This window comes from Schistocerca gregaria, chromosome 2 (assembly GCF_023897955.1).
Source record: "Schistocerca gregaria isolate iqSchGreg1 chromosome 2, iqSchGreg1.2, whole genome shotgun sequence".
NCBI lineage: Eukaryota > Metazoa > Arthropoda > Insecta > Orthoptera > Acrididae > Schistocerca > Schistocerca gregaria.
In genome coordinates, this window is record NC_064921.1 from 815,981,484 (window position 1) to 815,997,503 (window position 16,020).

The following is a 16,020-nucleotide window of genomic DNA, read 5'->3' on the forward strand; positions in this document are numbered from 1 at the left end:
ATTGACATATTTGTGTGAAAGACCTTTTGTAATTATAAAACTAAATAAGTCACAATTACTTGGCAACCTGAGTGAAACTGTATGTGTCTGTCTGTTTGTACCAGATAAAAATTCATATTATGACTTCTGCATGCTAAAAATAATTAACCAATACTGAAAATTAGTTTTGTTTGTGATCTGTGTTGTTGAGAAATGTGAAATATAAAATCATGTTGTAATCAGTGTGCCTGCACTGCTATTTAAATGCAATGTGTTCGTGGTTTCCCCTCTTCCTCACCTCACATTCAGACAGCATGACATGGTGCTGGGGGAAGTGTACTGTGAGGCTGAGTGCTGTGGCAGTTGTGCTAGGGAACAGCTCACGAGCTGAATTCTTGACAACCCATAATGTACTGTCATAGATCACTAAATGCAAAAATGCAGAGCTTTTACATTTTGAGTATTAATGTAAAAATTAGGAAAACTGAAAGCCATACAGATACAATAAGCAAAGGAGCAATTCTGGTTAACCTTAAACTAGAAAATGATAAAATTATAGCTGTTATTTTATGAGCATTGTTTCTATGCCCTCGGAATTCCCATAGACTGCCGTAAAGTTCTGAGAAAGTTGATTTTTCCAAATTTAATAATTAATAAACTAACTAGTTATTCTAGTGATAATAGCTTTGGAATCAGAAAAATATAGTTTACAAAACTATGGTACAAAACTTTATGAATAACCATTTTTAAGAGTGGACTTTTCTAGACTATGAAATTTTTGAATATGAATAAGTTTTGAAACATAAAGTAAAACATTTAATGAAAAGAGGCGAGCAGTGGCTTTTAAATGGGCTATGCAAATTTGGCAATAAATGACTATTTGCTTACTGAAAATCTTAGCTTCGTGTTTCATGTATATATTGTAAATATTTCCATCGTAGCCAAATGTACTGTTATCATTACTAGTGTGACAACTATCCTCTGAATAATAAATTTTAATGTTATAAGGCTGCACAGAAGAACATAGCTACTTTATATAATTATTTTCTTAACTAAGACAGAAAGAGAACAATGGAAAATCTCCAATACTTTTATGAAGTCAGGAAACAAGTGGCAAAAACCATTAAGCAGACAAAAAAATACCTGAAAAACCAACTGAGCTTAATTGAAGAACTGCAACTACAATACATGAGATTTTTACAGAACTTTTGCAGAAAAAATTCGCGGATACAGCCTACAAAATTTATGTTTCAAGAAATCTGACAGAAAACTTGCATTCACTAACCAGAAAAAAACAGTTTAGATGGCTCTGAGCACTATGGGACTTAACATCTATCTGTCCCCTAGAACTTAGAACTACTTAAACCTAACTAACCTAAGGACATCACACACATCCATGCCTGAGGCAGGATTCGAACCTGCGACCGTAGCAGTCGCGCGGTTCCAGACTGAAGTGCCTAGAACCGCTTGGCCACACCGGCCGGCCACTAACCAGAAAAACTGTAAGGAGCTGTCACATTATTTTTCAACACTCCTTAATTGTCCAGAACCATCTTCGAGGTCCCCTGAATCATTCACACCAACATAAGAAGAAATCCACAAACATGTTATTAAATTAAAGAACAATAGAACATCTGGTGAAGATGGGGTTATTGCTGAGCTACTGAAAACTCTAGGACCAAGTTCTCTCAGAGAGTTAACCCAAATAATTGCAGATATTTGGGAGTCAGAAAAATCACCTCAGGAATGGAAATGTGCACTTATTCGTCCATTACACAAAAAATGAGACAAATCTGTTGTAAATAATTATCCAGGCATATCCCTACTTCAGGTCACATACAAAGTTCTATCAGGCTGTCTTCCTCAAAGAGCACAAAAGTAACTGGAAAACAAAATTGGTGAATACCAAGGTGGCTTTTGCCCCAGTATATCCTGCACAGAAGCAATTTTCAATCTAAAGACCTCGCTAAAACCCAAAGCAGTCAGAAACAGACCAATAATTTGTATGTTTCTTCACTTTAAAAAGGCATATGACTCAGTTAACCGACAAGGACTTTTTGATATCCTTGAAGAACAAAGCTTGATCTAAAAACCCTTAACCTCATCAAAGAAACATTGACCCATACTAATTCCAAGGTGAAATTCATGTGTGAAATATCCGAGCCGTTCAAGATCAAAACTGGCATCCAACAAGGTGATGGTCTGTCTCCTCTCCTGTTCAATCTTTTGTCTGACAAGATCACATGTAAATGGGAAAAGGAATTGAAGAATAAAAACTACTGGAAACCTATATCATCTCGTCAAAAAACTGAGAAATTGTCCAACCTTGCAGCAGACATTAGAAAAGGCAATTAAAATTTTACGGGCCGTCTCTAGGCTTCCCAAAACAAGACTTACACACAAAATTCGTAAGGATTTACAACTATACCGTGTGCACAAGAGGTCAAAAAGGACCATCAAAAAGCTCAGGTAAATTATTCTGATATTCTGGACAGAAAAGTTTTAAAGCAGAGAGTTGACAGATGGGAAGCTAAGTCAGAGAATGAAGCTCTGAATGAAGCAGGAACAGAATGGACAGACAAAAGGAAGAGAGCCCATGCAGAAAGAATGAGAGCAGTGTGGAAAAGAAGGAAAAAGAATCAGGAAGTTTTGCGTGATCCAACAGGGTCTAATTGCACATAATAATAATAATAATAATAATAATAATAATAATAATAATATATGGGAGGTACTCCAGGTTTTAAATAATGGAAAAAAGGTTTTTTATGTTTTTGTTTTAATTACTGTAACACATAACTCTTTTGCCATTTTCTACCATTAACAAATATTTCGTTTTGTCTAATTGCACATAATAATAATAATAATAATAATAATAATAATATATGGGAGGTACTCCAGGTTTTAAATAATGGAAAAAAGCTTTTTTATGTTTTTGTTTTAATTACTGTAACACATAACTCTTTTGCCATTTTCTACCATTAACAAATATTTCCTTCTTGAGTACATTTTCAATATTTTCTGTTTCAGGAAATGTTACGAGAAAAAAATGGCACATCTGTCAAACTTACTTACTGGTGCGCCTGAAACCTTTGTAAGTTTCCCAGTTTCAGGATTGACATTTCTGATGACATGTCTTTCACAGCCTTTGGGTAGTTGATTTGGCTTTGCCATAAAAAAATGTAAAATAGCTAAATCAGGAAGATTTGTAAATTTTCTGGTGATTAAGTTGGCATTTGCTGTAGGAAATTTCTGTCTAAATGTGCATTTAGTAAATGTATGAAAGAAAACTTTTTGCATATAAACAGTAATAAATAGGGTAGATTAATCAAAGAGAGCGTATAAAAACATCATAGTTATATCATAATGTTTAGACTTTGTGAAATAATATAAATAATTAAACTGATAGCAGTTCAAAATGAAATGCAAAATCTTGAGATTAATGTGAATGTTACTGTCATTGCCTACTACAAGAGTGAAGTCACCTGTACCCTCTCCTTCTAAATACATCTTACTACAGGAAACCCAATAGTATGGTGTAGTCAGGTTTTACAGATGGTGGATGCATAGATTTGTATTCAGCACCGTAAAACTTTCCTAGAACCTCACCAGAAGGCGTGCCCATTGTATTTGTCACGTTCCCACTGTGTGTTAGGCTTTCGACTAACTATCATGTTCTTATTGTGGAAGAAGTGCATCTTCTATGTTTATCATGTTTATATTGAAGATCACTCAGGAAAGAACGCACAACATAGGCAGTGATTACACAGTAATAACCAACGGAACATTACTGAAAACTTGGGTGGGACTCCCCAGAAATGTTCTGTGAAATCAACAATGGAACAATTATAACGTAGCATATCATTTAAAAGTCATGGAACACTCGCGCACTGGAACAAGGAGTAAGTACATGTCAGCTCTCCTTGCGGTCGGCACGTGAACCTTGTTTACACTTGCATTCCGTCAGCTGATCGCAGCTGCCTTTGTCGCCACACAGCCACCTATGAGAGAGCGGAGTGCCGTTGTTATTGGTAACTGCCTCAGATGCTGTCCTTTAATCTGGCCGGAAAGTGCACATGACGTCTGGACCACGTTGTACGTTGTGTCTGCATCGAAGGAGCTGCGTGAGGTGCTGGATTATCAGCTGGGGAAAACGCTGGTCGATGGAGGGAACTGTGCGCATCTAAAGATTCCTCCAAGACAAAAGCAGGTTTAATTCGGTCAACCAACACTGTGTTCTTTTCTCCATTCACCATAATGTCCATCGTTTTGTCCCGTGTTGTTATTACGCGGTGTGGTCCAGTGTAAGATGGCGTGAGTGCTGGTTTAATGCTGTCTTTGCGTACCATGATGTGAGTGCAATGCTTTATTTCTTTATGTACAAATGTATCCAGTGTCCCATGTTGCGATGCCGGATGTGGTTGCATGTGTGAAATCCGATCCCGCATTTGGATTATTAACTGGGATGACTGCGATAAGTTCCCTGGATCAATAAACTTGCCTGGTAGCCATAGGAATTCCCCATAGACCAACTCAGCAGGGGATGTGTCGAGGTCTGGCTTAGTGATGCTGTGGAGGCTGAGTTGCACTAAAGGAAGAGCCATGGTCCACTTCGATTCGTGACGCATTATGGCATCTTTGAGGGACTGGTGCAACTGTTCAACCATGCTGTTGCTGGCTGGATGATAAATCGTTGTTACATGATATGATGCACCGCAAAACTTGCTCAGCTGAGTAAACAATTCAGACTCGAACTGGCATCCTCTGTCAGCCGAAACGAGCGACCCAGTTGGACATAAATGCTGCAGCCAGCGTTTCAGCAGAAATTGCATTTAATCGGAATAGCTACAGCTATGGCTATGGCCACCTGGCTAGCATTGACCATGAGCGCAAGAGGTACGTCTAAAGCAGGGTGAGCAAGAAGTGTTGCCTCAGCTATGCTTTTCTTGGCTGTTTCGAAAATGTCTATTATTGCCTGTGATCATTGCACAGGTGCTTTGCCTTTTGTTTTTGGGCCAGCCAGCGCCACTGTAAGTGGTTCTTGAAGTTCTGCCACATGTGGCTGATGGCAGTGATAGAAATTGAGGATTCTGAGGAATTCTTTGGCTGTCTCTGGATGAGGAATATTCAAAATGGCTTTAACTTTCTCTGGCAAAGGGCATGATCCCGCAGAAGAAATTGGGTGACCCAAAAACATTATCTCTGGTTGTCAAGGCGCTCAAAAACTTCAGTGAGATGCTGTTCATGTTCATTTAGTGTCACTGAAAAGACGAGTATGTCGTCTAGATAGGCAAAACAACATGGTAACCCTCGTAGTAGAGAATCAATGAATCGTTGCCATGTTTGTGCGGCATTTCTCAGGCCAAACATCATAAATAAACTTTTGAACAAGCCAAAAGATGGTGTAATGGCTGTCTTTGAGATACCTTCCTCAGCAACCAGAATTTGTGTGTATGTTTTGGCATAATTCAACACACTAAACACCTGTTTGCCACACAATGCTTGATTTTAGTCTTTTAGAAGAGGCACTAGATAGCGGTCTGGAATGAGTTTGCCTTTAAGGCTCCGTAGTCACCGCAGGGGTGCCACGTGCTGTTCTTTTTAGGCCCAAATGCAAGGGTGATGACCTCTCCCCACTAGACGGTTGGATAATGCCCTCGGCCAGCATAGCATCAAACTCTGCCTTAGCGATCGGGAGCTAATCATCAGGGTCTGCATGAAATCGGGAGGCCAGCCGTCATATTAGTGTAGTGTACTGTATCATGGCGTACCTTTAGTGGGGCCTCTGGAGGCTTCGTGAGTACAGGGAACTGCGCTAGCAGCTTTGAGTACCTGTCGTCCGCAGCCTGGATCGCCTGGGCGTCCTAAGTTGCAGTGTGCCAAGACGTCTGCGCCGATGATAGGCTCCATCATGTCTGCGACTATGAAGTTCCAAACCAAAGAATGTCTCAGTCTGAGGTCTAGTTCCAAATGCTGTACTCCATAAGTCATGATCGCAGAATTATTAGCAGCTGACAGTTGAAATGCTGCAGCCAGATGGTATTTATGTAGTTTATCGCGTGGTAGAATGCCGAGGTCGGATCCAGTGTTGATCAAAAACTTTCGACCTGTTTTGTGGTTCGTTAGGAATAGACATACAGAAGATCTGCTCAGTGCATTTATTTCCGTGTGATGTTTGTTGCTAGTATATGCCCAAGCAGATTATATTTACGTGCCTGTTCTCCATATTGTTGGTGGTACCAACATACATTGATAGGTGGCGTGTCACCAGAGGCGTGCGCGTTCGATGAAGAGTGGCTTCGGGATCTCCGTCCGAACTGTCCTTTAACGTTCCGGTTGGTGAACAATTAATTCATTTGTCTACTGAGGGTGTTGACCTTCTTAATAAGTTCTCATTCAGCTGTTCATTAAGTGTTTCCACTTTATTCGCGAGACTATTGTAGTCTGGTTAAGTTCCCATTGAAGCATTGGAACACACCGTCGACGGATCGAAATAGGAAACGGGTACAATTGCGTCTTGAATTTGGTCAGCTATATCAGTTTGTGACACGATAATGGCCTTCACTTGGGCCAGCAATGTACTGCTGCATAATGTACAAAGTAGTGTATCCGGGACTGTGCCTGCATCGACTTTGCTCCTCAGGTAGCGGGTTTTTTGTCCCAATGTCCTGTGTTAGAACCTGCCATACCCTATCCTCTTGAGAGGCAAATACTCATCGAATTAACTTGGTCTTGAGTTTCGTGTAGGCCTCTCTGTTGGGCGGCGAAGTTATAATATCCTGTACTTTGACAGCATATCAATGGTCTAATTGGCTCACTACCAATGCAAACTTGGTGGAATCTGACATCACACCTGCACAAAGAAAACTCGCCTAGATTTGCGCAAACCATAATACAGGGTTGTGAGGCCAGAATGGTGGTAGTCGTACTGCGAGTCTTGAAACTGAGGGAGTTTCTAGTGTATCTGTCATGTTTCCACTAACAAATGTCACTTTCTTGGTTCTGTTGAATCTTCTTCTTAGCCACAATCATGTTGGGGTCACCGGATGTCATGTTTCCTCTGTGCGTTAGACTCGTGACTAACTATTGCGTTCTTATAATGGAAGAAGTATGTCTTCTACGTTTATCATGTTTATATTGAGGATCACTCAGGAAAGAACATATAACATAGGCAGTGATTACACAATAATAACCAATGGAACGTTACAGAAAACTTGGGTAGAACTCCCCAGAAACGTTCTGTGAAATCAACAATGGAACAATTATAATGAGGTACATCGTTTAAAAGTCATGGAACGCTTGCGCGCCTCAGCAAGTAGTAAGTACATGTCAGCGCTCCTCGCGGCCGGCACGCGAACCTCGTTGACACTTGCGTTCTGTCAGCTGCTCGCGGCTGCCAGCCATGCGACCGCCTTAGTCGCCACATATTCTTGGCTTGCACCATTTGTGCAACTGTGAGAAACTTTTTCCTTTGTCCTTGCCAGCCACAGTATCTCAGACTGGATATCGGTATTAGTATTCCAACTTGGATTTTCCATTGTTTGAAAGAAATATTCCGGTTCACAGAAAGTGAATGAGTGGGTCCAAAAAGTCATCAGACTACATTACATGTCTTCAGTCAAGTCCAGTGTGAACTTTGTTGTTTGGTCCATTGGAGATATGCAGCTTTATGTGCCGCTGTGAGCAATGGCCTTTTACTAGGTATTCAGATGCAAATGACCATTGCAAACAGTTCTTTTTGCAATGTTCCCTTGGCAGCTGGTTGAGATGGACCTGTATTAAATGGCTGCAGAAATATCTGTTGCATTTGAAACTGATTGTCATTGACAAGGTGTGACATGTTTCTAGTCCCTCAGTGTTAGGATCTTTTGACGACCACTGTTTCTATACTGTGCCATATGGTTGTGATTGATACATCAATTCTTGTTGACATGTTGGAAAGATCTCCATTGATAGAACTGCAACTTTGTGATAGATTTTCTTCTTTATTTCTTCGTTGATTGTCCTCGATGTCGACATACTGCATTGTTACGATGGTTGACAAATGGGGTTTGTAATTCTCCTCTACCACAGTACAGGGTGTCCCACTCAAACCTCCCTGATTTCAAGGACCCAGGAGAGAAAAACCACAGGAGATACGACAGTGAAAAATGCACCACATTGTAGAGCATCTCAAAGAATTTATATCCCCACATCAGAAGTGCCAAGTATCGTCGCACGAGTGCAGCATGGTCATATGAAGTGAAAATTGCGACTCCACAGCAGCACGCGCAAGCAATAGTGTGGTTTTCGGAAACAAAATCGCCCATTACAGTGCAAAGAATTATTGTCGTGTGTATGAATGTGATCCACCTGATGTGAAAACAATTAAGGAATGGTGTAGTGAGTTTCTGGCATCAGGAAGTGTTCTGAAACATTCTGGGCGGTGCATGTTACTCAGTTTCATAAGAGACAGTGGAGGACATTAGACAAACGTTTCCCAGAAACCCACGTAAGTCAATTCGTCAAGCACCTAGGCAACATTATGTGCCTTGATCAACATTGCATTGTGTAGTTCACCAGCATCTTTGTATGTGTGCTTACAAAGTGCAAATTCTGCATCTGACGTTGAACGACAAACCATGCCAACAACAATTTGCTGTGGATATGCTGCAGCGAATTGATATGGATGCCAGCTTCCAGGAAAGATGTTTATTCTCTGTTTAGGCAACCTTTCATCTATCAGGAAGGGTTAATAGGCATAATGTTCGGATTTGGGGTTTGCAAAATCCGCACGTTGTCATTGAACATGTTCCTGATAGCCCTAAATAAACATCTGGTGTGAGCTAATGAATGACAGGTTTGTTGGACCTTCCCTTTTTTCAGAACAAACAGTGAATAGGTTAGTGTATCTGCACATGTTGGAGCAGTTTGTGTACCCTCAGATACAAGACTTGCAACCCAACATCATTTTTCAACAAGATGGAACTCTGCCACATTGGTCAACAGTTGTTCGCAAGTTCCTGGATAGGAAATTTCCCAGTCGTTGGATCGGACGCAGAGGACCCATTGCCTAACCACCACATTCACCCGAGATTATGCCGTTTGGTTTCTTCACGTGGAGATTCATGAAGGACCATGTGTATGCGACCAAAAGTGGACGATATTCCTACATTGCGACATTGTATCACTAATGCAATTGCAACATTAACAGAGGAAATCTTACAAAAACCTTGGCAAGAAATTGAATATAGACTCAATATTGTTCATGCTACAAATGGTTCACATGTAGAGGTGTATTGATGATAAATAAATAAATTCTTTGAGATGCTCTACAGTGTGTTGCATTTTTCATTGTTGTATCTACTGTGTGGTTTTGTTTTTCTTTTCTTTTTTTTTCCTGGGTCTTTGAGTGGGACACCCTGCACATGAAAAACATTACAATAATTTGCACTAAATTTGCCTATAGTATGAAAGGTGTGGACTAGAAAAAATTTTAAAACCAAGTGCACGTTACACTACAACACCTTACTCTATGTCATAACTGTCTGAAACTGGTTAAACTTGAAAGATTTTGGTTTCTTTCCCATTTGCAAAATAGCAAAAACTCATGATGCGCAGTAGCATAGATTCACTAATCATTGTGTTATGAAAAAAGAACAGAGTCACCATTACATAGCTTAATTACTATTCAAACCAGAATTAAGGGGATGGAAGTTGTATACACTCCTGGAAATGGAAAAAAGAACACATTGACACCGGTGTGTCAGACCCACCATACTTGCTCCGGACACTGCAAGAGGGCTGTGCAAGCAATGATCACACGCACGGCACAGCGGACACACCAGGAACTGCGGTGTTGGCCGTCGAATGGTGCTAGCTGCGCAGCATTTGTGCACCGCCGCCGTCAGTGTCAACCAGTTTGCCGTGGCATACGGAGCTCCATCGCAGTCTTTAACACTGGTAGCATGCCGCTACAGTGTGGACGTGAACCGTATATGCAGTTGACTGACTTTGAGCGAGGGCGTATAGTGGGCATGCGGGAGGCCGGGTGGACGTACCGCCGAATTGCTCAACACGTGGGGCGTGAGGTCTCCACAGTACATCGATGTTGTCGCCAGTGGTCGGCGGAAGGTGCACGTGCCCGTCCACCTGGGACCGGACCGCAGCGATGCACGGATGCACACCAAGACCATAGGATCCTACGCAGTGCCGTAGGGGACCGCACCGCCACTTCCCAGCAAATTAGGGACACTGTTGCTCCTGGGGTATCGGCGAGGACCATTCGCAACCGTCTCCATGAAGCTGGGCTGCGGTCCCGCACACCGTTAGGCCGTCTTCCGCTCACGCCCCAACATCGTGCAGCCCGCCTCCAGTGGTGTCGCGACAGGCGTGAATGGAGGGACGAATGGAGACGTGTCGTCTTCAGCGATGAGAGTCGCTTCTGCCTTGGTGTCAATGATGGTCGTATGCGTGTTTGGCACTAGCAGGTGAGCGCCACAATCAGGACTGCATACGACCGAGGCACACAGGGCCAACACCTGGCATCATGGTGTGGGGAGCGATCTCCTACACTGGCCGTACACCTCTGGTGATCGTCGAGGGGACACTGAATAGTACACGGTACATCCAAACCGTCATCGAACCCATCGTTCTATCATTCCTAGACCGGCAAGGGAACTTGCTGTTCCAACAGGACAATGCACGTCCGCATGTATCCCGTGCCACCCAACGTGCTCTAGATGGTGTAAGTCAACTACCCTGGCCAGCAAGATCTCCGGATCTGTCCCCCATTGATCATGTTTGGGACTGGATGAAGCGTCGTCTCACGTGGTCTGCACGTCCAGCACGAACGCTGGTCCAACTGAGGCGCCAGGTGGAAATGGCATGGCAAGCCGTTCCACAGGATTACATCCAGCATCTCTACGATCGTCTCCATGGGAGAATAGCAGCCTGCATTGCTGCGAAAGGTGGATATACACTGTACTAGTGCCGACATTGTGCATGCTCTGTTGCCTGTGTCTATGTGCCTGTGGTTCTGTCAGTGTGATCATGTGATGTATCTGACCCCAGGAATGTGTCAATAAAGTTTTCCCTTCCTGGGACAATGAATTCACGGTGTTCTTATTTCAATTTCCAGGAGTGTAAAATCATTGCCCTGTTTCTCCACTCCGAGCACTGCTCTCATTCAAGCAGAAAATTAAATTCTCCCAAAATGCTACCAGATAGGTGACCTGTCAGAAATACACCAGTCTAGCACCACAGTTATCAGCTAATCAGCAAAATTAATTTTCATTGTTCCAGCATTACCACTTAAAGGTCATAATGCCTCAGAACACAAATAGAAGTTTTCAGATAACATATAGACCCAATAATGCAGCATTATATTACTTGAACCTCACTAAAATATTGTTCTTTTTGTTAAGCTCTTGCACAATAAAACAGTACCCAATGTTGCCTAGTTCACAGGTAGATCATCAATACAGTTATACCACATTTGTTTGTATTCATGTCTGTCAGCTCCATTATTTTACTTAAAATGTCTTACCTCGTTAGCTAGTGGAGTGAATTCTCAAAAAATATCCCTACTGCAGAGACACACTCCCTAACCATTAAGACCCTAACATTATTCATTATTTTATTATTTCATTATTGTTTAATTATATAATAAATAAAAACCTGCTCTGCTTATCTAATGCAAAATTGACTCTACTGAAAACCACTCCACAATAACAGTTCCTTATGCTAAGACAAACTTAACTCTCATTACTGATCACACAAAATTACCATTCAGAAAAACTATTATTTCACTGTATTCTAGCTGGAAGGGCGATATACATACAAATCTTGCTTATTCTTTCCACACACAGTACTCCAGGCAACTATGTATAAAGTTGGAATTCCTTAATGTGAGAAAAGGCTGTAGCATGACACAGTTCTATAGGTAGATAAATATACTGATTGTATCAAACACATACACTTCTATTATACAACAATGAACATTAAGATCTCATTTTTAAGATGGTTTTCACTGCATATTGCCTCTGCTGCTGCACCAATGAGATAATTACTTCAGATGTTAATTGTGCTCCACATATGTGGACACCTTTCATTTTCAGTTTACCTTCCATTTGTTACCCAGAAATTCTTTCACCACTGTACCAATTTACTTTCTTCCGTCCTTTTATGATTCCCTTACTTATAACTAATACAACATAATATACGTAAATAATTCTGGAGAAACATTTTCAAAAATATTCCTATACTAAAGCATCCTACTGTACAAAATTACGTGAAAGTCGAAGAAAGAATGTTTCTGATTTACTTATTAACTACAGATAGGCTAGGAGAGGGGTTTGACTGTCTCAGCAAACATGAAAATTGAGACAGACAGCTGTGGTAAGCATTATTGCCATGTAATGAATCCAACGCAGAATGCTGAATCCCCTACTTGCTATTTACGCAAGAAATTAGTCTCAAGTATTACATCAGTGCTGATATTTTGAATGACCAAGAAATTGTATTACAACAGCTGTCCTGCCAATTCCACAGTTAGTGGTACCTCTTGTTTCACACTCTTTGCTAGTTTACCAGTAGTACCAATAATTTTTATTCCACAAACATGCATCACTACTGTACCCTCTGTGTTCTTAATAGATTCAAAAAATGCCTGTGAAATGCCATTCAAGTCACTACCACTGTCCAATAACAATTAACATGTACCCCTTGTACCCTCGCTGTTATTACGGGGTGCCACACTTCCTTTTTGTTTACCGTATGTTCTTCATACAACAAATCCTCATTAATTCTTTCTTTACTTAACACATTCCCCTCATTATCAATAGTAAATTCAAATACTTCATCCTCATCACTACTGGATTCTTCACTGCTATCATCATTACAACTACTGTCAGAATCAGACACCCTGTCACGTATGCTATTTTTTAGATTTTGTACCTCTTCCACTTTTTCCCCTATTTCAGTCAATTTTGAATCTACATTGTCGTTTACGTTTTCCAGTTTTCCTCTACCACTACTGCACACTTGGTTTCTACCTCCATTTCAAAATCACTTTTAATCTGATCTGTTTGGTTCTCAGGTTAAACCCTGTTTTCGGCATAAAATTTCCTGGCTGCTTTGGCTTCATCTTTACACTGTTTTTCAGGCTCCTCCTCCCTCCCACTATAGTCATCACAAGGCTTCTTTCTCTCTCCTACACATTTACTACTCATTAATGTTAATTTCTCATTAGTATTCTGCTCTACTGTCTATATCTTTTAATCACAATCTTTCACTACTGCCTCAACCTTCTTATTTAATTCTGAAAGATTAGAGCTAACTACCTTAATCTTCTTTTAATTTCTTTCTACAGGTCATCCTTTAAGCTGACCATGTCAGTTTTAATGCTATCAGTTTTCTTTACCACCCTACTAATGTCTTTTTTCATACTACTAATGTCTTTTTTCATACTACTAAAGTCTTCTTTCATGCTCATATTACTCAAACTACTCATAATTTGCCTTAACATCACTTCCAAATTTCTGTCTGCCATAACCTGTTGCCCTTGCTGATGTTCGCTACTAGATACCTCCTCCTTAACCTTAACGATCTCACCCACTTCAGTACTATTTTTGTCCATTTCACTCACATCACCACACAATGTAGATGACGCTTTTATCATTTCATCTACAATAGGACTTTTGTCCCCATCATTCAAAGTTACATTCATGTCTGATTTATAATTTTCTATAGATCCAGTCTCCTGTTTCCCTGTGTCTCCCATCACACTGTCTTGTTCATTAAGGTTACTCAGTATGTGTCACTTAATATAAAACAGCTGTTGCAATGAATTACCTCGTTTTTAATCACTCGTCTGCTGCTGCTCTGCTGTGAATATCTCGACTCGTTTTCTGCTGCAAGTTGTAATTCTCTTGGTGAGGCATCTTGTTTATCTCGGTCAGCTGTGTCCACCTTTGTACTGCTTGGCTGCTTCTGTACTCAGTGACTGCTTCCATAGAACCCGATCACTGATTGGCTGCTGTGGCCATGAAACCCCAGTGCTGACTGACTGTAGCATCTCTTCCATTTAAATCCCTGTAAATCGCTCAAGTTGACACTTCACTGTCAAATTTCTTGAGTTCTAGTTTATTGTGCCCACATACAATGTCCTCACATAGGGGCACGATATGTGATGGTTTGCCTTCTTTATTTCTTCTTTGATTGTCCTTGGTATCGGTGTACTGAATTGCTATGCTGGCTGAAAAATGGAGTTTGTAATTCCAACACTGAATACAGTAAATCATGTAGCCAACAGATGCACAGTTGCATTTCACAGTCTTTTACTTTGACTTTTCACTACCCCCCAATAATACACAGTTATATATGGCCTGTGCACTATTGTTCTAACTTCCCGGTAAGCCTCATTAATATTTTGCAGGCGAACATCCACATACTGCTACAATAGTTTACTGTTGAACATCTATAAGCAGTAAAAACATAACCACATAATTTACAGTTCTTTCGGAATAATCAGGTACATATGGAACAGACACTGTCATTGCTTTAACACATGGCCTATTTGTGTAACACTTATTTCACTGTTAAGTTGATTCATTGTTGTCATTCTAACCAACACAGGTTCCTCAGCCGTGGACTGACAGTCTTTATATATCCTCACAATGATAGGTGCTGAAACTACATGTTGTTCTATGTTTAATTTACAGAAATTACAATTAAAACTGAACTCATTAAATTAACTGTAACAGTTACTTCTACTACCAGAGTTAGGCTGAATTATTTGTTTAAATTGTAAAATTAAAAAATGTAGTTATGCAAAATATACTTTTGACAGAACTGTTAATTACTTTGAATTAATCAAGGGCTTGCTTTCCTAACATGTTTTCAAATAGAGCCAAATAGATACTTTAAGAATACAATTAGTTGTTCCTCCTAATGTTTATAATTAGTACAGAATTTATCTGTCAACAGTAGAATTTAAGTTACGAAACAATTACTGATTTCACCCTATAATGAAAGATACTAACGGGTAGTTGTCAAAATAAATTAGAAAAACAATTACATACATAAAACTAAGCACAAAATTAGATCTGGTGTTATATTCTTTAAAACTGAGGATCAACCTTTCTCCTTTATAAAAATGCAGATTATATTATTGTATGTTAATGGTAATCAGTTCAAATTGAAAAAAAAGCAAATTTAAGGAGGCAGATGGCAAAACAAAGAGGGGAAAGTAATACTATCCCAGCTTGCTTCGTCACAACTTCGTTAATGTTGTGGCCATGGGCACGTCCAAACATTATTGCTCATTTCTGCCATTCTGTCATGTTTCCATTTCGAACCATCTTACTGCACTAATTCTGTACAACCAACTGGCATGTATATACAGGGTAACACATCACTACCATGACTTACTGTCATTGGTAGAAGCTCACATGATACCTGGTATCAGTTCTACACCATCTAAAGCACTCCAAATCAGCCAACAAGTGGGGATGGGAGGGACTATAATTTTGTCTGGTGAGCTTAACGTCCCTTTGTTCTCAGTGCTGTCAAATCATTGTTGTACCTGTTCATTATACAGTTTATGGTCCATGGGTCTTCCGTACATTCAGATTCATGGTTTTAGCGGGATTTACATAATGATTATAAGATTCCATTGTAGTTTTCATTTCTCCAAGATTGTGTTTTATTCAAATCTGTCACAACATTATTGGTAAACTCCCCATCTACTGTCTTGTTATTCTGTCCTCATGGCTGCACATTTAGGAATTTTGTCGCTAGTCTGAAAGGGCTCTTGTCATTAAGTTTTTAAGAATAGCATATGGTCTCAACTGGGTATATTTTTCACTGACATTGATTGACATGTTAGTTGATATATTTTATATTTGTTCATTACCGTATAGAAGAGATGTTGAGTTGCAGTCAGGCGTAATGGAGGGATTGTTACACATTTTAGCTTTTGGCCAAAGGACTTTCTTCTAAAGTGGAAAACATACACACATTCACACAAGCACAACTCACACATGCATAAATACTGTCTCTGGT

The 16,020-nt window shown here is 40.2% G+C and overlaps 1 protein-coding gene across 4 annotated transcripts in view; it reads left to right on the top strand.

Annotated features, from left to right (window-relative positions):
• Positions 1-16,020, top strand: part of LOC126335145 (uncharacterized) — a 174,647-nt gene that overhangs the window by 86,542 nt on the left and 72,085 nt on the right. For all 4 annotated transcript variants that reach the window (XM_049998106.1, XM_049998107.1, XM_049998108.1 and 1 more), the window contains exon 5: positions 3,007-3,070. In XM_049998106.1, the coding sequence (XP_049854063.1) occupies positions 3,007-3,070 (64 nt within the window). The remainder of the gene's footprint in view (positions 1-3,006; positions 3,071-16,020) is intronic.